Below are 27,706 nucleotides of genomic sequence, written 5' to 3'. Positions count from 1 at the left end.
ACTTTTAGTGTGAAATACATCCGACTGCCCCATGAGTTTAATATTAAAATAAGTCACCTGTCACCTCTTAAAGCTGCACTATCGCCTTTGGTGCTCCTTCAACAGAAGTTATTGCTTTGTAAATCCAGACAAGCATTCTCTATCTTTCTCCTGCTAATTTGGCACTGACAGAACTGTAAGGGAAATGTGTCTAGAGTTGTGCTACATGTTGTGCTACATGAAAAAACAGTCAGTATTTAATTTATGTGCAAAACAGAATACTAATTTGCACCCCTTGCATTGTAACATGGTTGTGTCCAGGAGACTTAAATAAGAAGTTTCTTAAGTTAAGATCCTTAATGAATCAGGCCCCACATGTTTAAAATTGGAGCAGTACGAGAGCAAAGTTTGGTGCGAGAAATTAGCGCAGGCGAAAAAAGATAAAGAAAATTGTTCAAAACCTGAGCACACAACAGCACCACCCCCACCATATGTGTATAGTAACCAAAGTGCAGCCAGGGAAAACAGTGAACCCTGTAAATTATATCCTATTTTGGAAAAAAGTAAATGTATTAGTTTTTGTGAAAGGAATGTGATGAGCCTCTTTTAATCTCTGCTATAGATCATACATAGCAGTTATCTCCCACATCCTGCTAACAGGAATATCCATTGTGCAGAGACAATAGATCCAGCTACTGACCCTGGGTGCAGTGATATTTTAGAATTACACCCAATAAAAAGAATAACTGTTCCCAATGATAAGGCAGATAGGGCTATGTGGTCATGTATTGCCCTTGGAGTGACAATAGGCTAGAGAGAGATTAGCATCAGGCATTACAATAATGCTAATCTCCGAAATCTGAGCCACACCTAGAATCTATAGATTGTTATATTAACTAACAATCAGAATCAAGAACCAAAAGTAAAAAAGAATGTATCTGGTACTAAACAAATTTCTTTCTTTTTTTTAGACACAGGGGTGGCCAGATCTGTATTAACTTCTCCTCTAAATGTATCAATCACCTGGGAAACCGTTCCAGCAGTGGATGTGACAGGATAAGTGCATCATTATCCCTCATCTGCACTGGCAGAAGTTACTATTGGTCCATTGCATACTAATTATTTATTTTCTTCTAGCTGCAGTGGCCCCTACTAACTTACTTGGCTGAGGTTAATTATGTAAAATGTGAATTAATAAAATAATCGACAGTCAATTTCCCATAGTGCCCAATCCATCTGTCAGTCTGACACAAATCTCTTTTTATGCAAACCATTTCAATATTATTGTTATTTGCTGTTGTCTTTTCTGTCCCTCTACATCCTGACTGTTAGTATCTCTTCTTGGTTTTTCCTATAAAGGGATAAAATATACATGGACAAGATTGCCCAAAGTTTTTATAAACAAACACAGTATCTTGTCATAAGCCTTGCATGGCCGGTTTTCAATCTTTTCAACCGAGCAATGGGTTTGTTCTAATTTAGTATGTAGTATTGCTGTGTTCTGATACATTTATGTTATCAGTGTCTGCTGCTAAACACTTGTTGCGTCATTTCTCACAAACAGGACACATACGTTGCAAAGCACAAATTACAGCCATACCAGACAAAAGTCAAATACTTAGGACACTGTCTCACCCAGGGGCTAAGACATTTGACAAAGAACAAGATTAAGGCTACCCAAGACATGAGACTGCTGCAAAACCAGCTGTCGATTTGTATATTTATACTGCACTGAAGCTGCTGGTTGAGCTGCAGGAGTCTTGACAAAAACATGGTGACGCTAGCTGGCCAGTAGCATACTGCAGTGCACAATTGGACAATGTGGCAAGATCTTTTACTATGTGTTTAAGAAGTGCAGCAACTGCTCTTCTGCTAAGTAAGAGTGAGAACGTAGTACTGGGACATGATTCAACTGTGTATACACCATATGTGGTATCTGCTCTCCTAAATTCTGCCCAAACTAGGAATGTCTCCTCAGCAAGATTTACGAAATGCGCCTTGAGATGCACAAAGGGTGGATTGAGAAGAGACTCTAGCTGAAGGTGAATTTGGCAGGGATATAAATGTGCATGATTGTATGGAATATTGAATCAGACCTTTACCGCAAGACCTGACGTGCATGGCACCCTTTTAGAAAATATAGATTTTAAATTTATATGGATGGGATTTGTCACAGACAGACAGACACATGATAATTATGTACTGGTTATGCTGTTGTAGATAAAAAAAAAGGGGTTATACAAGCTGAATCCCTTGTACCACCTCACTTAGCACAGATAGCTGAACTGGTAGCATTGAGAAGAGCAAGTGAGTTGACAGAGGGTAAATCAATTAACATATACATTGACTCTAGGGGCTAGATTTACCAAGCTGCAGGTTTGAAAAAGTGGGGATGTTGCCTATAGCAACCAATCAGATTCTAGCTTTCATTTTGTAGAAGGTATTAAATAAATGAAAGCTAGAATCTGATTGGTTGCTATAGGCAACCTCCCCACTTTTTCAAACCCGGAGCTTAGTAAATCTAGCCCTAGGTATGCTTTTGGGGAAGTGCATGACTTTGGGGCTCTATGGCATCTTTGGAACTTTATGACAGCGGCAGGTACATCAGGAGTGCACTCACATCATATAAAAGGACTTCTGACAGCGATACAACTACCTAAACAAGTAGCAATCATCAAGTGTAAAGAACACACCTAAGACAGGGACCCCATATCACTTGGTAATGACAGAGAAGATGAGGCTGCTAAGAGAGCAGCAGGCTCACTCATAAAAACTAATTTTTACCAAATTAATGATTTTTGAAGCTCTCAGTGTACAGAAATGAATAGAAATGCAGGATTTGGGTCCCATACAGGAGAAGGCTGTCTGCAAGTCAAAGGGGATGTGGTCAAGAGTCCTCTGGACTCTGGAAAGATAGACAAGGTAGGCCAGTAGCTCCCAATACATATATTCCAAGTTTAGCAGAGGCAGCCCATGTTCTGACTCACCTGGCTAAGGAGGGTATGTGCAAATTGGTAAGAGCATATTGGTGTGCACCGGGCTTCTCTTCACAGGCTGGTAAGAAAGCAATGTCTTGTCTTACTTGTCTGAGAAAGAACACGGGAAAAGCAATACCAACAGAGCCATCCCACATTCCTACTACAAATGGACCTTTCTAGGTCATACAAATTGACTTCATCCAATTATCACCCTACAGGACTCTCAAGTATGTACTAGTATGTATCAATGTTTTCACGAACTGTGTAGAGGCTTATCGAGCTGCTTCTAATACTGCTGTTTTCACTGCTAAGAAAATCATTCAGGAATCTATAGGTTTGTTCTCCCCAAAATCATTGAAAGTGATCGGGGTACACATTTTACTGGGGATGTCTTTCAGCTTATATTCAAACTCATGTGTACTGATAGAAAGTTATACACTCCCTAAAGGCAACAAGCCTATAAAAAGTAGAGAGGGTAAATGGTACGATCAAGAACAAATTGAGTAAGGTCATGGCTGAAACTGGATTGGCGTGGTCGGAAGTATTGCCACTAGTCCTCTGCAGCATCAGAACTACTCCTAGACCACCTCTTTACCTGTCACCATTTTTGGCAGACCTCAGTTGATGGTAGATCCCCAAGATGATTTAAAATGTAACAATGAAGTGACTGTGCAATATCTTACAAAGCGTAGCAAACAGTTGCTCAAAATAAGCTTTGTTTAGTCTCCTGAACTCCCCTTTCATGAGAAGTTTACAGGGGAGGGGCTTTGACAACCCGAAACAAGGCCCTATTTACTTGTACATAGCTTTTAAGGTCAACTACAGGACTACATGATGTTCCAATATAGCAGTTATGCAAATATCAGTTATACACCGCAAACTGAAGTTTTAAAAAGATAGATATTCATATCATCATCCTCCTTACCCAAATGAGAGACAGAGAGCACTCAACATACACCTATTGGAACTCCACCTGGTGTGTGGCAGGTGTAACAAAATGACTGATGAAACCCCAATTTGTTGTTTATACTTTCATGTGTTATTACTTTACGTTATTACATAACCAAGTGATTTCGCAATTCTTATATAATCAAGGCCTTTCTAGAAATTTGTTCACAAATTTTTGTAAGGGAGTTAACTTTGTGCCTACTGCACATGCTCAAGCTTTCTTATCAATATTAAACCAATAGAAAGTCATGTTTATACATTATATGCAAATGATTTTAGGGTCCTGGTTAATACAAGCAAGGTATTTGCGATATAACGTCACCTCAGCTTGGGTTACTGCAGAGATGCCAAGCACCTATTACCAGTTGTTATTCCTAGCTTGCCAGTTTACGTGCTATTAGCTGTATGGAGTCCTAGTAAAATCTGTGATTAAATATCTACCGGACAATCTATTTTCAACAGCCAAGTATTTTCTTATATTTACTCTTTGTTCTAATCTCACTTTCTCTTGTATTATATTAACTCTTCTATATTATATCTTTCACAAAATAAACTAAATACCTGTTAGACAACCTAAGTGTCACATGTTATTAATCCATTGCACCCCACAGATTCCAAATGGGAATACAATGCTCCAGGAATAGCCCCAAATAGGACAGAACTTATTCCTCAAAGTTGTGTTTTGATCTCAGACCTTATGACCTATTATCACTCGATAGTTTATCCTTCATTGAGGTCTTAAGCACTTTGTGTCCTATTACACTGTTTTATTCCACTTTAGTTCTCCATTTCCTAAATTTAGTATCCACACTGCAAAGCTGATTTCCATTCTCTGTGAGTGGATATTATCTTGTAATGTGGATATAAGGAAAATATCTTGTAATGTAGATACAAGGAAAATAACAGAAGCACAACAACTAGAACAGTAGTACAATAGGTTGTCAGCTCATACCTTTCTATCACTATAAAGAACTGGAAAAAGAGCAAGGAAGAGTTTTTATCAGTTTGTTTAATGAGATTTCTTCTTACAATAAGACACTTCCCACTTATATGCAAATTACTTTTCATTTGTTTAAATGTGTATGAACTATGTAATGTTTAACAAGATGTGGTTTGTTTAAAATATTTCACACATTCAGAGCATGAAAATAAGTTCTCATTCAGTGTGCGTTCTCTGATGTCTTACTAGAACTGATTTCCGTCTAAAATGTTTCCCACATTCAGAACATGAAAATGGCTTCTCACCTGTGTGAATTCTCTGGTGTGCAACAAGAGCTAAACCATCTGTAAAACATCTCCCACACTCTGTACATAGAAATGTCTTATCACCTGTGTGAATTCTTTGATGCTTAATAAGATTTACTTGCCTTGTAAAACATTTCCCACATTCAGAACATAAAAATGGTTTTTCGTGAGCCCTTTGATGTTCAATGAAATTTGCTTTTCTTGTAAAACATTTTCCACATTCAGAACATGAAAATGGTTTCTCACCTGTGTGAATTATCTGATGATTACGAAGAATATGTTTGTGTGTAAAATATTTCCCACATTCCGCACATGGAAATCGTTTCTCACCTGTGTGAATTCTCTGATGTGTAAACAGATTTGATTTCTGTGTAAAACATTTTCCACATTCGGAACATAGAAATGGCTTCTCACCTGTGTGAATCCTCTGATGAGTAAAAAGATCCGATTTCTGTGTAAAACATTTTTCACATTCAGAACATGGAAACGGCTTCTCACCAGTGTGAGCTGGCTGATGAGTAATAAGAGTTGTATCCTCTGCAAGCCCTACCCCACTTTTAGAAAAGGATAATATTTTATCACCTCTAAGAGCTGTACTATGTGTTACAATATTTGCATTATCAGGAGCACATTCCTCACAGGTAGAGGGATCAGATGATATATCTGCACTGTGAAGTGGAGGAGGTATATTTGGGGTAATGAGCTCTTCTCCAGGAGAATCTTGTGTGATGTTGTTATCTTTTATTTTATGCTGTGGAGATAAAATGAAATGTTCCTCCGAGGTATCCCTGCTGTTGTGTCCATCTGCTGGGAATAAAATAGATGCTAATATGAATTAAACCAAAACCAGCTTATTTTTTCCTATTAATACAATCCTGAATTGCTCCCAAATAATAATCCAACAGTAAATTTGCACTTGCACCTGGTCTAGAAATTTATAGCAGCAATGGGTATTTTTCTAGAACTGCATGAAATCTGCAGGTTCAACTCTCTGGTTTTATCAATTTCCCTGTATATGTAATAAACTGATAAATATATAATCATGAGTGTTTAAAAAGTTAATGCAGGAATAACTTGCTTTCTTCATAATGATCTATTACAGAGGTAAAGTGCATACAAAAATAATGGCTACAATACAATCATAACGTTACTGAATAATACAGAAAAGTCTCTGGTTTTTCATGCTCCAACAGACAGAGAAAGCAAAAATATAAAAATTGGGGGACACTGTTCTCTCTCAAGGAGAGAGTGAATCAGAATCAATAGAACAAGCAACAGAACCGGCAGAACAAAGGGGTGGGAGAGCAGTGTCCCCCAACTGTGTTAAGAGAAACAGATTTTATGGCAAGTACAAAAATTTAATTTTCTCTTACACGAACAGTTTGGGGACACTACTCACCATGGGGATGTTCCAAAGCTGCCCCAATCGATGGATACGCTCAGACTGAGCTGCGCATAAAATTTTACAACTTGGAAGCAAAGACGTGAAACCAGTAGAATCTCATAAACGTGTGGACGGAAGATCGAACAGCTGCCAAATACTACAGCTCGACCGAGGCCCTGTGCAGCGCTGCCCAGGAGGCGCTAACCAACCTGGTGCAGTGAGCAGTAAGGCCATCAGGCACTGGAGATCCCTCTGAGAAATAAGCCTGACGAATAGTCGCAATAATCCATCTAGCAATCGTCTATTTAGTGGCCGGCCTGCCACACTTCTGAACATCGTACAAAACTAGAAGACCGTCAGTTTTTCGTACTGAAGCTGCGCGATCAGTAGAGATCCGCCAAGCTCTGACCACATCCAAAGGTAGAAGAGAATCCTGACTGCCGGAATTAATAGTATGAGGTAAATGCAGGAATAACAATATCCATGTTTCTATGGAATTTAGATACCACTTTAGGTTGAAAAGAGGGCCTGGTACTTGTGAAAAAATGAGAAGAGGAGACCTACAAGACAAAGCTTCCAGCTCAGACACACGCCTGATTGATGAAATGGCCAGAAAAAAAACCAAACTTTCCAAGTGAGAAGCTTCAATGAAACAGACTCCAGTGGTTCAAAAGGTGACTTCTGCAATGCCCTGAGAACCAAGTTGAGGTCCCATGGCGCCACCGGAGGGATCAATGGTGGCTGAACATGGAGGACCTCCTGAAAAATCGTGAGAACATGTAGAATCAGAGCTAGGCGTCTCTGGAAGTAAACTGACAAGGCTGAAACCTGGGCTTTACGAGAAGCCAAGAGCAAGTCCTTGTCCAGACCATCCTGGAGGAGCGCCAACACCCTAGCCAAACGGAAGGGAGAAGTGGGAACCCCATGCCAATCAATGTATGTTTTCCAAATACCATAGTAGATACTCAAATACAATGGTTTTCTGGCTTTGATCATAGTCTGGATGACCACTTCTGAGAGACCTTTTTGTTGATGAATCAAAAACTTCAACCGCTAGACGATCACTGGCGACAAACGGAAAAACTGTGTTTCCAAGAGGGGATTCAAGAACATTTTGCGAGGATCTCGCTTTGAAAGATCCAAGAGTGGAATCGAGCAAACTGAACTGCCTCGAAGCAAGAAACCATGCGCCCAAATCTTGTTCTAAAACCTAGTGTTGTTCGAAAGAGCCGGGAAAACCATGGAGGCCTCCCCAAGTGGTCTAAAATGTACCCCCTGCTCACCACGCCCCATACCCGGGCGTCTGTAGTAGGACTGAGCCGCTGGTTCTGAAAAAACAGTAGACAATCCACTACCACAGACGTTCCCTGTGGCGGGAGGAGAAAGTTATGCAGTTTGTCCATCTATTTCTATGCAGGGTGTCGTCCCATCCAAGCCTGTCTACCTCTCAGAGCCACCCCCGCTGGCAGAGGGCTGAACTCGGAAGCACCTCGAAATCATTCAACAAAAGGAGCAAATCTTTCTGCCCTTGGGCTTGGGTGCAGCCACTAGAAGAAATTACCTTTTTCTGCCAGTGGTCCGAAAGATGAACTTTTCTAAGGCCGGTCCAAATAAACACTGAACCAGCCGCATCGTGCACAGTATGATCACCGCCAGATTAAACAAAGAAACCTAAATAAATAGAAAATAATGAAGAAAAATAATGAACTCAAAACATGTCCTACTCTATAGGCACTAATTAAACAAACTATGCTTCCAGCCAGGAGGGGGCATAAAGGGGAGGGGATCAGGCTAGATAAGTTTTTAGTGCCTTACGTCACACGGCGCCCTCTGTGCCCCATGGTGAACAGTGCCCCCAACTATTTGTGTAAGAGAAGCAGCCAGATCGCTGTCCATCATCTTATTTCTTGTAAACTCTTATATTGGCTTTAGAGACTGGAGTATGTCAACCAGCAAACTTGTTTGCTGTATTTTGAATTTCCACCCATGTGAACCAGATAGCTGTGTACACCGTCCATGGTCTCTAGCAAGCTAAGTGTCTAGTATGTGCCCTATGTATTCCTCCTGCCGATAAGCTATTTAGAGGTGCAATCTAATATCACTCTTCATATTCACCAGTTATGGAAACTTGGACTCCACAGTGAGGGGACCACAGGTGACAGCCCTGAACAGAGTCTGCCCAAGTCAATACATAGGACATATTAAAGAGACAAGCCAGAACTCAGGGATCTACTATGAGATCATTGATAGTCAGTTAGTGTAGTCAGGAGGAGCAGCCTATGGGAAGCCAGAGAATCAGACAAGGAACATTAAGGTCACTTCCCCAGTAATAACACCTGGTGCTCAGACAAGGACTGTGTGTGACTCAGGGGTTTATATAATCAGACAATGCCCATGATTAACAAGTAGCTCTATGGCTAAACAATGAAGTAATTTGGTTCAAACCCTAGAACAGGCCTGTCCAACCTGCGGCCCTCCAGATGTTGTGAAACTCCAAGTCCCAGCATGCCCTTTCAGCTATCAACTGGTTGTCTACTGGCAAAGCATGCTGGGGCTTGTAGTTTCACAACACCTGGAGGGCCGCAGGTTGGACAGGCCTGCCCTAGAACAACAGTATAATAAGAGGACTAGATATGTGCACTGCTATGGAGACACACAGCAGTATACATCACAATGATAATACCTCGCTGTATGTACCTGTGAATGTTCTTCCATCAGACTTGTTACACTCAGCTTAGCCATCCACAGCATGATAGAGAAAGCAGGAACGTGCTGTGATTACTATTTATACAATGAGGGATCTCTTATATGTTCCAAGCCTAATGTTACTGTAATATAGCAATAAACAGGCCGGTTCAATGGGAAACACAATGTCCTTAGACCATGGGTTTAATATCTAACAATAGTGTTTGATTTTAGAACATTCCCAAAAGACATGGAACAAGGTATCCTAGGGTCTCCACATCTCCAGCAGTGGGTGAGGGAGAGGGAACATTTTGTCCTATGAATTAGTAGTAGACAGTGCAATGGCCAATGAGAAGCCTCCACTCCCTGGGACTCAGAAGAAGTTACCAATGTCTCCTTTTCCGGGCTGTAGGATGATGCATAGCTGGCACGAGCGTTGTCCATGATCAGACAAACCCTGTTATCCGCATTGTAGTACCGGGATAGGTATATTAACTCAACCTGTGTCCTCACAGCTCCACATAAAACCACACACCCATAACATGTGTAATTTCATCATGTTATTACATAGGTATTTGTAGCGTTAGTGTATATCTTGGATTAGGCAAAATCAGGCGGATATAATCATTAATTAGTACCTCACATACTGGTACTATTATTATTAGTGCACAGGGAGGATTATGGGTAATGTCACATGTAGTCTCTTGCCATTGGACAGTGAATCAATCACTATGGGGGGATTCGACGGATGTTCCTTGTACTGTTGTATGAGAAGTACCAGAGAGTTAGGAGACCGGTCAGGTCTCTTGGGTGGTAGCACAATGATATGATGTGAGGAGGAGAGCATGAGAGAACAATAGGGAATGATGGCTCCTGACTCCCCCACTGGGCAGATAGTTCCTCCTCATGCATATAAGAGATTGTTCTAGTGACTGAACAAGAAGAATATGATTATGTTCTGTATTTAGTGTGTATTACTCACCTGTGCTGATATCTGTAGGGATTTCCTCCTCCTTACACTGCTGATCATCCATCACATACGTCTCTTCTTCTACCTCTATATCTTCTACTTTAATATCAATCAGATCTTCACCCTGAATAGCCCACAAGAAATTGCAATTAAGATGATTCAATATTGTCCGATTTAATGGATTGAGAGTAGACAAAGATTGTGAGTGTATTATATCCACACAGCTTTTCTACATGTCATATAGTGCAGTCACTTTGGTATTTGCTGAAACCCTGAATCCCACCTACCTGTGGGATATTGTGATTTCCATCTGTATGATCCTGTGAATAGAGAGGAAGGGGGCATTTCTCTGGGGTATTTATGTTATTAGATCCATCTGTAAGAAAACAAAACACAAAATTGCTTATTTATTGGCATCAAAATTTAGGAACACAAATTGGACTGAATGACGGCAACATATCAACAATTTCCATTTATCTGTCTAGTGAAAGTACTTGATTGGTTGTTGTGTGTCAGTGCAAGTTATTCACCAAATATTCAAATTTAGAGTGTGAATACATTGTTTGTTGGTGAATGTCAGATGATGGGTACATCTAGGTGGTTCTGAAAACTGCTCTCCTTTACAATAAATGAATGTCGTCCTCTTACCCAATGATGTGAGGGGCCGATGATTCTCCATCATCACGTCCTTGTACAGACCCTTGTGTCCTTCTAAATACTTCCACTCCTCCATGGAGAAATAGACAGTGACATCCTCACACCTTATAGGAACCTGACACACACAATGATACAGTTATCACCCAGACACATCCCCTGGTGTTACTGTATAATGTCCCATTCCCAGCAGTCACCTCTCCAGTCAGCAGCTGAATGATCTTGTTGGTGAGTTCTAGAATCCTCTGGTCATTGTTTCTCTCATGTATCAGTGAGTGAGGTGGAGGCACCGTGATGGGGCTCTGGGTCCTGCTCTGTCCTCCTGACACACAGTGATGGCTACTGGGTGACAAACACTCACCAGATGTCTTCTTCACTACGGCGTAATCCTGAGTATCAAGAGAGGCATTAATAAACGTTAAAGAAAAACTCTACCTATGTGAAGGTGATTTTAGAGGTTAAATGTAGAAAATAAACACATCTATAATTATTACAAAAATAAATCGCTAAAACTGGAAACCCCCAAATCCCATGAATGCATCAGTGATAGAAATGAGAACATACTGAGTACAATACAATATATTCCAGCTTCTGTGAAGAACTTGGGACTCATACATTTATCAGAGACTGTCTACCTGCTGCTTGGTTACAGCTGTACAGATGAGAAGACTGAGATTGGGCAGAAAGTACCACAGGGAGAACAGAATCCAATTATGATTATAACCCAACACGTACTCTGTGTCTGGGGATAAGACCTTCTGTCTCTGCATCAGGAAACAGGCCTCACCTGTGGACGGACAACTGCAAACGGAAGAAAAGGGAGGAGGGCCCCGGGAATAACCGTGACTAATTACCTGTAGTATCCATCTTCATAGCTAAGTTTATTGTAGTATTATCTGTACCAAAAGCTGTTTTGTTACTCTCTCATATTAAAGCTGTTTTTCGGCAGAAACTGTGTGTGTGACTTTCATTGACCACTTATAACCACAAACCTGGTTCCACCAGGAACAAATGTGGATCTCTCAAAGATCAGATTAGGGCCCTCTAGGACTGTGGTCACAATACACACCAATCAGCCACATTAAAACCGCTGACAAGTGAAGTGAATAACATTGATGATCGCGTTACAATGTCACCTGTCAAGGGCTGGGATATGATAGGGCGCAAGCGAACAGCCAGTTCTTGAGGTTGATGTGTTGGAAGCAGGAAAAATGGACAAGTGTAAGGATCTGAGCAGCTTTGACAAGGGTCAAATTGTGATGGCTAGATGACTGGGTCAGAGCATCTCCAAAACGGCAGGTCTTGTGGTGTGTTCCCGGTATGTAGTGGATAGTACCTATCGAAAGTGGTCCAAGGAAAGACAACCGGTAAACCGACGACAGGGTCATGGGCGCCCAAGACTCATGATGCGCCCGGTGAGCGAAGGTTAGCCTGTCCTGTCCAATCCCCCACAAGAGCTACTGTAGCACAAATTGCTGGAAAAATGAATGCTGACTATGAATATAAAGGTGTCCGAACTCACAGTGCACCCCAGCTTGCTGTGTATGGGGCTGCATAGCCGCAGACCTATCAGAGCGCACCGTCTGACCCCTGTGCACTGCCGAAAGCACCTACAATGGGCAAGTAAATGCCAGAACTGGACCACAGAGCAATGGAAGAAGGTGGCCTGGTGTGAGGGCTTCAGAGGTCTTCTGGAGTCCAAGCCGTTTTGGAGGCACAAGGGGACACACACAATATTAGGCAGGTGGTTTATGTTGTGGCTGATCGGTGTGTGTATGTGTGTGTGTGTATTTGTGTATATATATATATATGTATATGCACAGTGGTCGAAGAGGGCTGCTATAAGGCGGCATGCCATCAGTCGACCTCCAAAAACAAAAAGTATACCAAATATAAAAAAATAAAAGATAAAATATTGTAAATATAGAGCATATGATTACCAAATGAAGTGGCAATGTGTTGTTGGGTAAGTGTACTGCCCTATCTTTCCATTAAGTGGCCCACACACAACATGGAAAATTGCAAGAACCATGGATCCACTATTAAGGTAATCCTGGAAACAGTTTCTGTTTTTAAAATATTGGCAATATAATTTCACTATGACACTCCCAGAATCCCTCACCTCTCCAGTCAGCAGGTAGATGATCTCCAGGGTGAGATGTAATATCCTCTCAGTCATGTGACTCCTGTCCTTGTCCATCCTCAGTGAATCAGGGATTTATACAGGACGGGTTGATAGAAAAACTCCTAGGCGCTAAACAAAAACAAACAAATAACAAAACACAATATGTCAAAGTGTGTAATACAAAATGCTTCTGGCCAGATGGCATTTACAACAATAAAATCAATATTAATAATAGAGTAGAGTAAAAACGGATAAAACAAAAACTAAAACCAATCGGTCCGGAAGATGCGGGGGAGCTCACAAATGTCTCATCACAAAGTCTTTAATACAAAATCCCTTAAAGGCTTTTCCGTCCAGATCCAAACAAAGGAGAGATCCGTCACCCCAACCTTCCAGCACAGTATAAAATGTAATAAAATAAGGACTTACTAACGCTTGGTGGAAGTCCAGTATAAAAGCAGTTATCGGATAAAACACCCCGCTCCTGCGGCTGCAATGAAAAGCTGTATGAAATCTCCACTTATAAAAATCAGCTGATGTCACACTATGATCCCTGATGAAGCCGTAGTTATTACCAGGTGAAACGCGTAGGTTTGGACTTTATACACTCTGTTTGATCGATCAAACCTCTCTTTTTACATGTACTCGTTCTATGAGAAGAAATCGGAACCTATCTGGGAATTACTTGTGCAATACGGCAGCTTGTATATTTCTATCTCTCTATCACAGCCGCAGGAGCAGCGTGCTTATCCGAATACTGCTTTTATACTGGACTTCCACCAAGCGGTAATCCTTTGACATCAGCTGATTTGGATAAGTGGAGATTTCATACAGCTTTTCATTGCAGCCGCAGGAGCGGGGTGTTTTATCCGATAACTGCTTTTATACTGGACTTCCACCAAGCGTCAGTAAGTCCTTATTTATACAGGACGGGTTGATAGAAAAACTCCTAGGCGCTAAACAAAAACAAACAAATAACAAAACACAATATGTCAAAGTGTATAATACAAAATGCTTCTGGCCAGATGGCATTCACAACAATAAAATCAATAATAATAATAGAGTAGAGTAAAAAAATAACTGCTTTTATACTGGACTTCCACCAAGCGTTAGTAAGTCCTTATTTTATTACATTTTATACTGTGCTGGAAGGTTGGGGTAACGGATCTCTCCTTTGTTTGGATCTGGACAGAAAAGCCTTTAAGGGATTTTGTATTGAAGACTTTGTGATGAGACATTTGTGAGCTCCCCCGCATCTTCCGGACCGATTGGTTTTGGTTTTTGTTTTATCCGTTTTTACTCTACTCTATTATTATTATTGATTTTATTGTTGTGAATGCCATCTGGCCAGAAGCATTTTGTATTATACACTTTGACATATTGTGTTTTGTTATTTGTTTGTTTTTGTTTAGCGCCTAGGAGTTTTTCTATCAACCGGTTATTGTGAGGATCTGGGGTTTCCTCGTTTCTCCTTATTGGCAGCTTGTTACACATATTGCTATCATAGGGAGCGCAGATTAGGACCATTTATACTGCATTTATACAGGACGGGTTGATCGTGACTTCTAGTAAAGACTCTCAACTGTTTAGGAACAAATGTAATAATTATAATAAACACCACAGAAAATACATGTTGTGAATGAGTTCTCTGTACAGCGCTGCGGAATCAGTGGCGCTATATAAATAAATGATGATGATGATGATGATACATGGAACATTGAGTGACCAATAAATCTCCTCTTCTCCCTGAGACCTGGTCGGTGTTTCTCAGAAGTTCCTCTGATCCTGCTTCATACGATCAGTCACATAATGCTGTATTGCTTACTGTTACACCAATGGACCAATTAGCTCTACCTCAAATATGTTACAATATACCCTGGAGATATTTTGTGGATAACATATTCTGATTTTAATTTTATTTCAGACATTCATAGAGAATTTTGGTGCCAAAATTACGTGAAATGTAAATATATCCTGTCCACTGCTTCTGAATTCAGAGGGGTCAGTACAGTGGTGACGTGTTTAGCAGAGACGCTTTGCAGTGCAGGGACCATAGTCTCTATTTATAAGTAGTGCGGGGATCCCGGCCTCAATTTATGATTAGTATGGGGACCCCGGCCTCAATTTATGATTAGTATGGGGACCCCGGCCTCAAATCATCAGTAGTGTGGGGGACCCCGGCCTCAAATCATCAGTAGTGTGGGGGACCCCGGACTCAAATCATCAGTAGTGTGGGGGACCCCGGTCTCAAATCATCAGTAGTGTGGGGGACCCCGGTCTCAAATCATCAGTAGTGTGGGGGACCCCGGTCTCAAATCATCAGTAGTGTGGAGGACCCTGGCCTCAACTCATCAGTAGTGTGGAGGACCCCGGTCTCAAATCATCAGTAGTGTGGGGGACCCTGGTCTCAAATCATCAGTAGTGTGGGGGACCCTGGTCTCAAATCATCAGTAGTGTGGGGGACCCCGGCCTCAAATCATCAGTAGTGTGGGGGACCCTGGCCTCAAATCATCAGTAGTGTGGGGGACCCTGGTCTCAAATCATCAGTAGTGTGGGGGACCCCAGCCTCAAATCATCAGTAGTGTGGGGGACCCCAGCCTCAAATCATCAGTAGTGTGGGGGACCCCGGCCTCAAATCATCAGTAGTGTGGGGGACCCCGGCCTCAAATCATCAGTAGTGTGGAGGACCCTGGCCTCAACTCATCAGTAGTGTGGGGGACCCCGGTCTCAAATCATCAGTAGTGTGGAGGACCCCGGTCTCAAATCATCAGTAGTGTGGGGGACCCCGGTCTCAAATCATCAGTAGTGTGGGGGACCCCGGTCTCAAATCATCAGTAGTGTGGGGGACCCTGGTCTCAAATCATCAGTAGTGTGGGGGACCCCGGCCTCAAATCATCAGTAGTGTGGGGGACCCCGGCCTCAAATCATCAGTAGTGTGGGGGACCCCGGCCTCAAATCATCAGTAGTGTGGGGGACCCTGGCCTCAAATCATCAGTAGTGTGGGGGACCCTGGTCTCAAATCATCAGTAGTGTGGGGGACCCCGGCCTCAACTCATCAGTAGTGTGGGGGACCCCGGTCTCAAATCATCAGTAGTGTGGGGGACCCTGGTCTCAAATCATCAGTAGTGTGGGGGACCCCGGCCTCAATTCATAAACAGTCAGGGACAGAACGAGTTTCACCAAGGAGATGATAAGGGAAAACATAAAACATGTGCAGGAAGGTCTATCTCCAGGGTTAGGGGTAGATGCCCACAGAGCAGGGGCACAGACAACACGAGGGTCAGCACTGGCCTTACAGAGGGGTAAAGGGCCATGAACGGGGTAGTCAGGAATATCTAGCAGAGGATGGGATTAATATCACAGTAATTACAGCAACACCTGTTGTGGGAGGGGCTTATTGTGAGACAGTGTATAAATGAATGGGATCATGGTGATGTCAGTAGTAAATGGCAGATTATGATAATTTCTCATATTCAGCTGAATCTTGGTGAGTGCCCAGTAGGTGCCTCGCTCTCCGCTGCCTCACTCCTGGTGATCCCCAACTCCCACATTAATAGGGGTCGTAAGCTGTCTAAGTGAAGAACAGTAATGATTAACACCTGATACACACTGATCACTATACACAGGTCACACACCTGATACACACTGGTCACTATACACAGGTCACACTGATACACACTGGTCACTATACACAGGTCACACTGATAACACAACTGATACACACTGGTCACTATACACAGGTCACACACCTGATACACACTGATCACACACCTGATACACACTGGTCACTATACACAGGTCACACTGATACACACTGGTCACTATACACAGGTCACACACCTGATACACACTGGTCACTATACACAGGTCACACTGATAACACACCTGATAAAAATTACCTCTTATATTCAAGTATTGACGGGATCTCTATCAGTAGAAGATAAATTTCCCTCTATATCGTTGTTCTCCTAGTCTCTCATATGAACACTAGAGCTACTGGAATAAAATTATTAAACCTGCCTGTATGTTGGACATTTTTCTGAAGACCAACTTTAACAGAGAAACAAGCATTGTCCTACAAGAAAATGGCGCCTACACTGAAGACAGCCTGTAATCATAACTAATCTCCCTCTGCAATCTAAAAAATTATACATTTATTTCCGTCATAGACCAGTGCGGCGGCCGTTCTGTTGAAGACCATGTCCTACATAAAATGGCTCTTGTAGACAAATATTTCGTATAGATAAAGATTTGACATTCATGCTTCCTGAATTGGATTGCAGAGGGAGATTATAGTATATTCAAGGCTGTCTTCAGTGTAGGCGCCATTTTCTTATAGACACTGCTTGTTTCTCTAAAGTTGATCTTATGAAAAATGTCCAACATACAGGCAGGTTTAATCATGTTATTCCAGTAGCTCTAGTGTTCATGTGAGAGACTAGGAGAACAACGATCTAGAGGGACTTTATCTTCTACTGATAGAGATCCCGTCAATACCTGAATATAAGAGGTAATTTTTTTTATCAGGTGTGTTACCAGTGTGACCTGTGTATAGTGATCAGTGTGTATCAGGTGTGTGACCTGTGTATAGTGATCAGTGTGTATCAGGTGTGTGACCTGTGTATAGTGACCAGTGTGTATCAGGTGTGTGACCTGTGTATAGTGACCAGTGTGTATCAGGTGTGTGACCTGTGTATAGTGATCAGTGTGTATCAGGTGTGTGACCTGTGTATAGTGATCAGTGTGCATCAGGTGTGTGATATCAGTGTGACCTGTGTATAGTGATCAGTGTGTATCAGGTGTGTGACCTGTGTATAGTGATCAGTGTGTATCAGGTGTGTGACCTGTGTATAGTGATCAGTGTGTATCAGGTGTGTGACCTGTGTATAGTGATCAGTGTGCATCAGGTGTGTGACCTGTGTATAGTGATCAGTGTGCATCAGGTGTGTGACCTGTGTATAGTGATCAGTGTGCATCAGGTGTGTGACCTGTGTATAGTGATCAGTGTGTATCAGGTGTGTGACCTGTGTATAGTGATCAGTGTGCATCAGGTGTGTGACCTGTGTATAGTGATCAGTGTGTATCAGGTGTGTGACCTGTGTATAGTGACCAGTGTGTATCAGTTGTGTTATCAGTGTGACCTGTGTATAGTGATCAGTGTGACCTGTGTATAGTGATCAGTGGGTATCAGTGTGACCTGTGTATAGTGATCAGTGTGTATAGGATGTGTGATGTTGGTGTGACCTGTATATAGTGATCATTGTGTATCAGCTATTGATCATTACAGTTCTTCAGTGACAATGTCACACACCTAGACAGCTTGTTGGGGGATCACCAGGAGTGAGGCAGCGGAGAGCGAGGCACCTACTGGGCACTTACCAAGATTCAGCTGAATATGATAATTTCTCATAATCTGCCTTTTACTACTGACATCACCATGATCTCAGTCATTTCTACATTGTTTTATACATCGTCTCCAATAAGCCCCTCCCACAACAGGTGCTGCTGTAATTACTGTGATATTAATCCCATCCTCTGCTAGATATTCCTGACTACCCCGTTCATGGCCCTTTACCCCTCTGTAAGGCCAGTGCTGACCCTCGTGTTGTCTGTGCCCCTGCTCTGTGGGCATCTACCCCTAACCCTGGAGATAGACCTTCCTGCACTTGTTTTATGTTTTCCCTTATTTCCTCCTCGGTTAATCTCATTCTCTCCCCGACTGCTTATGAATTGATGCCAGGTTCCCCATACTACTTATGAATTGAGGCCGGGGTCCCCGCACTACTTATGAATTGAGGCCGGGGTCCCCGCACTACTTATGAATTGAGGCCGGGATCCCCGCACTACTTATAAATAGAGACTATGGTCCCTGCACTGCAAAGCATATATTTACATTTTGTGTAATTCAGGAAATTAACTATGAATGTTTGAAATGTTATTAAAATCAGAATTTATTACCCAAAAACTATCTCCAATTTAATGCATTTTTGCAACAGACGAGGTAGAGCTAATTGCAACAAATAGGTGTGTGGAAGGACCATAACTTCTGACCACAAAAGATCCATTGGTGTAACAGTAAGCTATACAGCATTATGTGACTGATCTTATAAAGCTGGATTAGAGGAACTTCTGAGAAACACTGACCAGGTTTCAGGGAGAAGCGGAGACTTTAATGGTCACTCAGTGTTCCATGTATTTTCTGTGATGTTTATTATGGGTTGGGTACAGTTTACCGATTACGAGAACTCCGACAAGGTTGACACCTACAAGAAAAATCACACTGGCTGAAAAACGAATGGAATAAAATCAGACTTACCTGGAAACCGAAGCTCCAGATGTCGAATTTTTTTCGTAGGTGTCAACCTTGTCGGAGTTCTCGTACTCTGTAAAACGATTACCACCGTTTATTATAATGATTATATTTGTTCCTAACCAGCTGAGAGTCTTTACTAGAAGTCACGTTCAACCCGTCCTGTATAAATCCCTAAATCACGGATGATGGACAAGGACAGGAGTCACATGACTGAGAGGATATTACATCTCACCCTGGAGATCATCTACCTGCTGACTGGAGAGGTGAGGGATTCTGGGAATATCACAGTGATATCTCTCTTATCTTTAGTAGTAACACAAGTACCTGATTGTAAAAGGTATTCTGCGAAGGTCACAGTGACCTGACTATAGAGGTGAAGGGTGCTGGTAATGTCACATTCTTATCTATATTAAACCAGGAACCTGATGAAGGCAGTAGCAGAAGTGGCGGTATGGCATACCGTATAGCAGCCCACTTCGTGTATGTATATATTGTGACTGGAATAGTGTTTGCAAGCAGGTATATTGGTCCTAAGTTTCTAACCTGCATGTTTTATAACCCCAGAGAGGGAAATACTTCCCAGAGAGATACTCAGCTTTAGGGAGAAGCTGGTAAGGGTCCCTGGGGTGTAAATGGAGAGAGAAGGGTGGGCTCAATCTGGGTCTTCTGTTCCGCTGTCAAACTGACTAATGCCGGCACTTGAGAGCTGTGTTTAATAGGCTGCTATGCAGTGGATTCAGTCTCTCACTACTTGGGGAAAGGACTGCAGAGCCTCTGTGAGAGGAAGCCTGAGCTTTACTGTGAGAAAATCGTGCTGGAACCTCTTATATTTAGTTTTAATTTGTTCATCAGGAGTGACTTGTATCCAGTTAGTGCCGGACAGGCAATGTGTTCATGTTGAAGTTTCTTTTATTTTCTTGCTTAATAAAACTGCCTGAGTTGTGTGATCTCTCGGCTGCTACACTTTCCCATCTGCCCCAGGAAATGACACCTGTTTTCCCTGTCACAACCACTGATCATCCACTAATGTTGTGTATGTTCCCCTTGTGCTGCCAAAACATCTCTGACCCGTCGAGGCATGGACTCGACAAGACCTCTGAAGGTGTCCTGTGGTATTGGCACCAAGACGTTAGCAGCAGATTCTTTAAGTCCTGCAAGTTGCGAGATGGGACCTCCATGGCTCTGACTTGTGTTTCCAGCAGATCCGACAGATGCTCGAGATCGGAGGAATTTGGAGGCCAAGTCAACACCTTGAACTCTTTGTCATGTTCCTTAGACCATTACTGAACAATGTTTGCAGCGTGGCAGGGCGCATTATCCTGCTGAAAGAGGCCATTGCCATCAGGGAATACCATTGCCATGAAGGGGTGTACTTGTTCTGCAACAATGTTTAGGGAGGTGCTATGTGTCAAAGTAACATCCACATGAATATCAGGACTCAAGGTTTCCCAGCAGATCATTGCCCAGAGCAACACAACAACACACGTCTCCACCAGCTGCCTTCTTCTCATAGTGTATCCTGGTGCCATCTCTTCCCCTGGTAAATGACACACACACAACCGGCCGTGCTCATGATGTAAAAGAAAATGTGATTTTTCAGACCAGGCCATCTTCCTCCATTGCTCCATGGTCCAGTACTGGTGTTCACGTGCCTATTGTAGGTGCTTTCGTTGGTGGACAGCGGTCAGCATGGCCACTCTGACCGGTCTGCGGCTATGCGGCCCCATACGCATAAGTTGTAGCGCATTATGTGTTCTGACACCTTTCTATCATAGCCAGCAATTTGTGCTACAGTGGCTCTTGGATTGGACCAGACGGCCTAGCCTACGCTCCTCATGTGCATCAGTGAGCGTAGGCTCTTTTGGACCACTTTTGGTAGGTACTAATCACTGCATACCGGGAACACCCCATAAGACCTGCTGTTTTGGAGATGCTCTGACCCAGTCATCCAGCCATCACAATTTGGCCTTGTCAAAGTTGCTTAGATCCTTACACTTGCCCAGTTCTCCTGCTTCCAACACATCAACTTCAAATACTGACTGTTCACTTACTGCCTAAAACTTACTGCCTTGACAGGTGCCTTTGTAATGCAATCATCAGTGTTATTTACTTCACTTGTCAGTGGTATTAATGTGGCTGATCGGTGTGTATAGCGACCCCAGTCCTGGAGGACTAAACTATTTTGTATATTAGAAGTGTACATTTGGCTGTTACCGAAATAATGTTAGTGGCATTTTAGCTTCTGTGATATCCTCTATTTTTTATAGCACATGGCTCATTCAGTGTATATTTGTATAAGATGTACAGTCATGGGACTTGCAGGTGTTTACAGGGTATTTTCTTGTACATGTTACAGCTATAACATTTCCAAAATGATAATCTAAATATAAGTTATATTGTTTGCTGGTTTATTCCTGTCTAAAGTTATTCACATTAAATCCCATGTGCACAGCTCAGTGTCCATAATGCAAATAAAGTTTTGTGGCGGGACAAAGAACGTTTCCTTCTCCGGTGTTTGTACAGTTTATTATTCCCATGAGCCTCTGGTTTCTAGATCCCAGGACGGCTTCCGTTCTCCCTGTAACTTCCTGCCCAATCTCGGTCTTCTGATCTGTACAGATGTAACTGAGTAGCAAGTAGGAAGTCTCTGATAAATGTATCAGTCCCAAAATCCTCAAAGAAGCTGGAATAAATTGTATTGTACTCAGTATGTTCTCATTTCTATCACTGATGCATTCATGAGATTTGGGGATTTCCAGTTTCAGCGATTTATGTCTTGCGTTTATTTTTCTACATTTAACTTCCAAAAACACCTCCACATAGGTAGAGTTGTTCTTTAACTTTTATTGATGCCTCTCAATGCTCAGGATTACACAGTAGTGAAGAAGACACCAGGGAAGCGAGTGACAGCCATCAGCCGTCTCCGTGTCTCAGGAGGATTGAGCAGGACCCAGAGCCCCATCACGGAGCCTCCACCTCACTCACTGATACATGAGAGAAACAATGACCAGAGGATTCTAGAACTCACCAACAAGATCATTCAGCTGCTGACTGGAGAGGTGACTGCTGGGAATGGGACATTATACAGTAACACCAGGGGATGTGTCTGGGTGATGACTGTATCATTGTGTGTGTCAGGTTCCTATAAGGTGTGAGGATGTCACTGTCTATTTCTCCATGGAGGAGTGGGAGTATTTAGAGGGACACAAGGGTCTGTACAAGGACGTGATGATGGAGAATCACCGGTCCCTCACATCACTGGGTAAGAGGAGACTCATTCATTGTAAAGGAGAGAGCAGTTTTTAGAACCACCTAGATACACATCATCTGACATTCACAATTAAACAATATATTCACACTCTAAATTTTCATTTTGGTGAATAACTTGCACTGAAACACAACAACCAATCAAGCAATTTCACTAGACAGATGAAAGGTAATTGCAGATTTGTTGCCGTCGTTCAGTGCAATTTGTGTCCCTAAATGTAATGACAGTAAATAAGCTATTTTGTGTTTTCTTTTCTTACAGATGGATCCAATAATGTAGATACCCTAGAGAAATGCCCCAGTCCTCTCTATTCACAGGATCATACAGATGGAAATCACAGTATCCCACAGGTAGGTGGAATTCAGGGTTCAGCAAATACTAAAGTGACTCCATTATATGACATGTAGAGCAGTTGTGTGGATATAATACACTGATATTCTTGGTTTACTTTCAATTCATTAAATTGGACATTATTGAATCATCTTAATTGCATTTTCTTCTGGGCTATTCAGGGAGAAGATCTGATTTATACTAAAGTAGAAGATATAGAGGTAGAAGAGACGTATGTGAGGGGTGATCAGCAGTGTAAGGAGGAGGAAATCCCTACAGATATTGGCACAGGTGAGTAATACACACTAAATACAGAACATAATCATATTCTGCTTGTTCAGTCACTACAACAATCTCTTATATGCATGAGGAGGAACTATCTGCCTAGTGGGGGAGTCAGGAGCCATCATTTCCTATTGGACTCTCCTGCTCTCCTCCTCACATCATATCATTGTGCTACCGCCAAAGAGACCTGACCGGTCTGCTCACTCTCTGGTACTTCTCATACAACAGTACAAGGAACATCCGTCGAATCCCCCCATAGTGATTGATTCACTGTCCAATGGCAAGAGACGACATGTGACATTACCCATAATCCTTCCTGTGCACTAATAATAATAGTATCCGTATCTGAGGAACTAATTAATGATTACATCCACCAAGCTATATATTAGCGCATCAGATACCTCTGTAATAACAAGATGAAATGATACAAGTTATGGGTGTGTGGTTTTATGTGGAGCTGTGAGGACACAGGTTGAGTTAATATACCTATCCCGGTACTACAATGCGGATAACAGGGTTTGTCTGATCATGGCCAATGCTGGTGCCAGGGATACATCTTCCTACAGCCAAGAAAAATGATCCTTCTAAAGAGTCCCCAGGTAGTGGAGGCTTCTCATTGGCCATGGCATTGTCTACTACTAATTCATAGGACTTGGAGGAGAATTTCTGGACTCGCTTTTACTCGCGTTCTACCAAAATATACTGAATATTTTCCGAAGGGTGAAGATTTGTACAAAGTAGGAAACATTGTGTTAGAAAGTGGAAACAAGTTGTCGGGGAGACTTTTTCATTTAAAGAATGGTCTGAGATGTTCTTATTAATACACAAGGTCTCCATCAGTAATAAGGGGAAGAGGCTGGGTACCACCTTCTACCCAGATAGTTCAGCATGCCAGTGGTGCCACACAGAATGTGTTCTCTGTCTCACCCACTGACGGAGACGTGGAGACCCTAGAATACGTTATTTTATATCTTTTGGGAATGTCCTAAAATCAAACACTATTGGTAGATATTAATCCCATGGTATAAGGACATTGTGTTTGCATTGAACCAGCCTATTTATTGCTATATTACAGCAACATTAGGCTCATCCCTGAGTTTTGACTTGTCTTTTCATTCTATTCTGTGTATGTCTGTAGTCAGCAGTCTCTTGGGCAGACTCTGTTCAGGGCTGTCACCTGTGGTCCCATCACCGTTGAGTCCAAGTTTCCATAACTGGTGAATACGAAAAGCGATATTAGATTTCACCTCTAAAGGGGCTACCTGCAGGAGGAATACATAGGGCACATCCTAGACACTTAGCTTGCTAGAGACCATAGACGGTGTACACAGCTATCTAGTTCACATGGGTGGAATTTCAAAATACTGACAGCAAACAAGTTTGTTGGGTTGGATACTCTACTCTCTAAAGCCAATATTAGAATTTACAAGAAATCAGATGATGGACGGAGATCTGGCTGCTCCTCATGTCCCGATTTTCTCTCTCTCCTTTCTCCTTTACCTCCTGGTTTGCTCAGCACATTCTTGTTTTCTCTGCCTACTGGAGCATGAAAAGCCAGAAACTTTGCTGTAATATTCAGTAATGTTATCAGTACATTGTAGTGATTATTCTTTTATGCACTTTACCTCTGTAATAGATCATTAAGAAGAAAGCAAGTTATTCCTGTACGAATATTTTAAATATTCATGATCATATATGTACATTCAACATTTTATTACATATACAGGGACATTTATAAAAACCTTTATCCGGTGGATTTGAACCTGCAGATTTCATGCACTTTCAGAAAATTGCCTAATTCTGCTATAAATTTCTAAAAGAGGTGCAAGTGCAGATTTACTATTGGATTATTATTTGGGAGCAATTCTGTATAGTGCTAATTGGAAAAGTAAACTGATTTCGGGAAACATTCATATTACAATCCATCTATTTTATTCCCAGCAGATGGACACAACAGCAGGGATATCTCGGAGGAACACCTCATTTTATCTCCCGAGTGTAAAATAGAAGATAACAACATCACACAAGCTACTCCAAGAGAAGAGCCCATTCCCCCGAATATACCTCCAGCACTTCACAGTGCAGATATATCATCTGATCTCTCTGAGGAAAGTTCTCCCGATGAGGCAGATATTGTAACACATAGTACAGGTCTTAATGTTGATAAAATATTTCCACTTTCTAAAAATGGGGTATGGTTTTCACCGGGCACAACTCTTATTACTCATCAGCCTGCTCACATGGGTGAGAAGCCATTTTCATGTTCTGAATGTGGAAAAAGTTTTACCCAAAAATCAGATCTTTTTAATCATCAGAGGATTCACACAGCTGAGAAGCCATTTCTATGTTCTGATTGTGGGAAATGTTTTACACAGAAATCAGATCTTTTTAAACATCAGAGAATTCACACAGGTGAGAGGCCATTTCTATGTTCTGATTGTGGGAAATGTTTTACACAGAGATCAACTCTTGTAGCACATCAAAAGTTTCACACAGGTGAGAAGCCATTTCCATGTTCAGAATGTGGGAAATGTTTTACACAGAAATCAGATCTTTTTAAACATCAGAGAATTCACACAGGTGAGAAACCATTTTCATGTGCGGACTGTGGGAAATATTTTGCACACAAACATATTCTTCTTAATCATCAAATAATTCACACAGGTGAGAAACCATTTTCATGTTCTGAATGTGGGAAATGTTTTACAAGGAAAGCAAATTTTGTTGAACATCAAAGGGCTCACAAAAAGCCATTTTTATGTTCTGAATGTGGGAAATGTTTTACAAGGCAAGTAAATCTTATTAAACATCAAAGGGTTCACACAGGTGAGAAGACATTTCTATGTTCTGAGTGTGGGAGATGTTTTACAGATAGATTATCTCTTGTTTCACACCAGAGAATTCACACAGGTGAGAAACCATTTTCATGTTCTGAATGTGGGAAACATTTTAGACAGAAATCCGTTCTAGTAAGACATCAGAGAACGCACACAGAATGAGAAGTCACTTTCATACTCTGAATGTGAAATGTTTCAAACAGAAACCACAACTTGTTAAACATTACATAATTCATTCACATTTACACAGGTGAAAAGTTATTTGCATATAAGTGAGAAGTGTCTTATTGTAAGAAGAAATCTCATTAAAAAAATTGACACACACTCTTCATTGACCTATTTTCACAGTTCTTTATAGTAAAGGTATGAGCTGATGTCCTATTGTACTGCTGTTCTAGTTGTTGTGTTTTTTGTTATTTTCTGTGTTAATATCCATGTTGAAATATAATCTCCATTAATAGAGAATGAAAATCAGCTTTGCCGTGTGGACACTAGGTTTTGGAATTGGAGTACTCAAGCGGAATAAAACAGTGTAGAAGGACACGAAGAACAGCTCTTAAGGCATAAATTTAGGATAAACTAGTATTGAGTGATAATAGGTTATAAGGTCTGAGATCAGAACACATAAGGACTGTCCTATGTGTGGCTGTTCCTGGTGTACCATGGGGAGTTCCAGTGTGTCTTATTGCACTCTATTTCTCTCGCCTGAGTAAGGAGGATGATATGTATATTGCTATCTATTTGAACTTTAAATTTGTGATGTACATACTGATATTTTCATAACCACTATATTGGAAAATTTATATATTTCTTTAATAAAGAGGTTAACTTTAAAAGCTAAGGCAATTAAATAGAGCCTTGCTCAGGGTTGTCAAATCCCCTCCCCTGTAAACTCTTCATAAAAGGAGAGTTCAGGAGGAGGGGCTTTGATAACCCTAAACAAACCTTATATGAGCAGGAGAGAGGATTTCCTGCTCAGGATCATGCGACAGATCTTAGGACCTGCCGGAACACAGATAAGTAACATTTTAAATGTTTTTCTATATCCCCTAATTTTACCTCTAACTAAATATTTACAGTTTCAGTCAAAAGTATTTGATGTAGAAATGCAGGAATAGATGTATAAAATAGTCTTGTTATAGAAATTGTACCTAGTTTCTGTGATAGTGCTAGTAAGTCCGCTTAAAGAGATCACCATTCAGTCAAGGTGCTGTTGTTTGTCTTCTCCTCCCCATAATTCCTTTAATTTCTACTAAACGTTGACTGTTAATGTTATTGAGCAGCAAGGTATATGTGTCACCTCATGCCCAGTTACATCAGAGGAGATTTGATGTAACTGGGTATGCCTGGTTCCAGGAAGGTTACAGTCTTTAATTTGTGTAATTTGTAGAGAACTTAGTCTGATCAGCCATTTTAAGAAGGAGATAAAAAGTAAGATCTTCAGAGAACAGGGCACGAAGGACCAAGCTGAAGTCGATGGGTTGGAGAAGGTAGAATTGTTACGAATGTAGCTGAAGATGATGGATAGGTAAACTAAAAAAAGATTCTTTGAAGCTCCAACAATAAATCACAGATCCAAACTTTGCTTGTGTAAAACTTAACGGAGTGAGGGTTTTATGAAGTCTGCAAACAGACGAGGTCTCTCAGTCCAGTCCATCTTTTAGCAGATGTGCTGAGTGAGCAGTAGATGTTCTAGAACTGCTGC

The 27,706-nt window shown here is 41.6% G+C and overlaps 3 protein-coding genes across 4 annotated transcripts in view; 2 read left to right on the top strand and 1 right to left on the bottom strand.

Moving 5' to 3' along the window:
- LOC142159880 (uncharacterized) overlaps positions 1–17,002 on the bottom strand; it is a 51,685-nt gene extending 34,683 nt beyond the window's left edge. The window contains exons 1-6 of the mRNA XM_075214729.1: positions 16,868–17,002; positions 12,966–13,097; positions 11,041–11,232; positions 10,838–10,961; positions 10,477–10,565; positions 10,202–10,313 (exon numbers count right to left, since the gene is read on the bottom strand). Of these exons, the coding sequence (XP_075070830.1) occupies positions 10,202–10,313; positions 10,477–10,565; positions 10,838–10,961; positions 11,041–11,232; positions 12,966–13,043 (595 nt within the window). The 5' untranslated portion in view covers positions 13,044–13,097; positions 16,868–17,002. The remainder of the gene's footprint in view (positions 1–10,201; positions 10,314–10,476; positions 10,566–10,837; positions 10,962–11,040; positions 11,233–12,965; positions 13,098–16,867) is intronic.
- The window catches only part of LOC142159906 (uncharacterized), a 543,776-nt gene that overhangs the window by 197,100 nt on the left and 318,970 nt on the right, over positions 1–27,706 (top strand). The gene's annotated exons all lie outside the window — the stretch shown is intronic.
- Positions 17,183–26,330, top strand: LOC142159925 (uncharacterized). Of its 2 annotated transcripts, none has more exons than XM_075214809.1 (6): positions 17,183–17,478; positions 19,405–19,544; positions 22,149–22,543; positions 22,811–22,899; positions 23,062–23,170; positions 25,109–26,330. In XM_075214809.1, the coding sequence occupies exons 3-6, from the start codon at positions 22,459–22,461 to the stop codon at positions 26,161–26,163; spliced, it is 1,338 nt and encodes a 445-aa protein (XP_075070910.1). In that variant the 5' UTR covers positions 17,183–17,478; positions 19,405–19,544; positions 22,149–22,458; the 3' UTR covers positions 26,164–26,330. The 2 variants fall into 2 exon arrangements, with proteins under 2 accessions (XP_075070910.1, XP_075070909.1); XM_075214808.1 differs by having other exon boundaries at positions 25,106–26,330.

The sequence above is a fragment of the Mixophyes fleayi genome, chromosome 6, assembly GCF_038048845.1.
Source record: "Mixophyes fleayi isolate aMixFle1 chromosome 6, aMixFle1.hap1, whole genome shotgun sequence".
In the NCBI taxonomy this organism is placed as follows: domain Eukaryota; kingdom Metazoa; phylum Chordata; class Amphibia; order Anura; family Limnodynastidae; genus Mixophyes; species Mixophyes fleayi.
This window is presented reverse-complemented; position numbering and strand designations above follow the sequence as displayed.

What these genes read in the sequence shown, in the direction of transcription:
- LOC142159925 (XM_075214808.1), top strand. Translation starts at nt 22,459, where the DNA reads ATGGAGGAGTGGGAGTATTTAGAGGGACACAAGGGTCTGTACAAGGAC. An exon ending in CCGGTCCCTCACATCACTGG is followed by an intron (nt 22,544 to 22,810) that starts GTAAGAGGAGAC and finishes CTTTTCTTACAG; the next exon opens with ATGGATCCAATAATGTAGAT. An exon ending in CCCTACAGATATTGGCACAG is followed by an intron (nt 23,171 to 25,105) that starts GTGAGTAATACA and finishes TTTTATTCCCAG; the next exon opens with CAGATGGACACAACAGCAGG.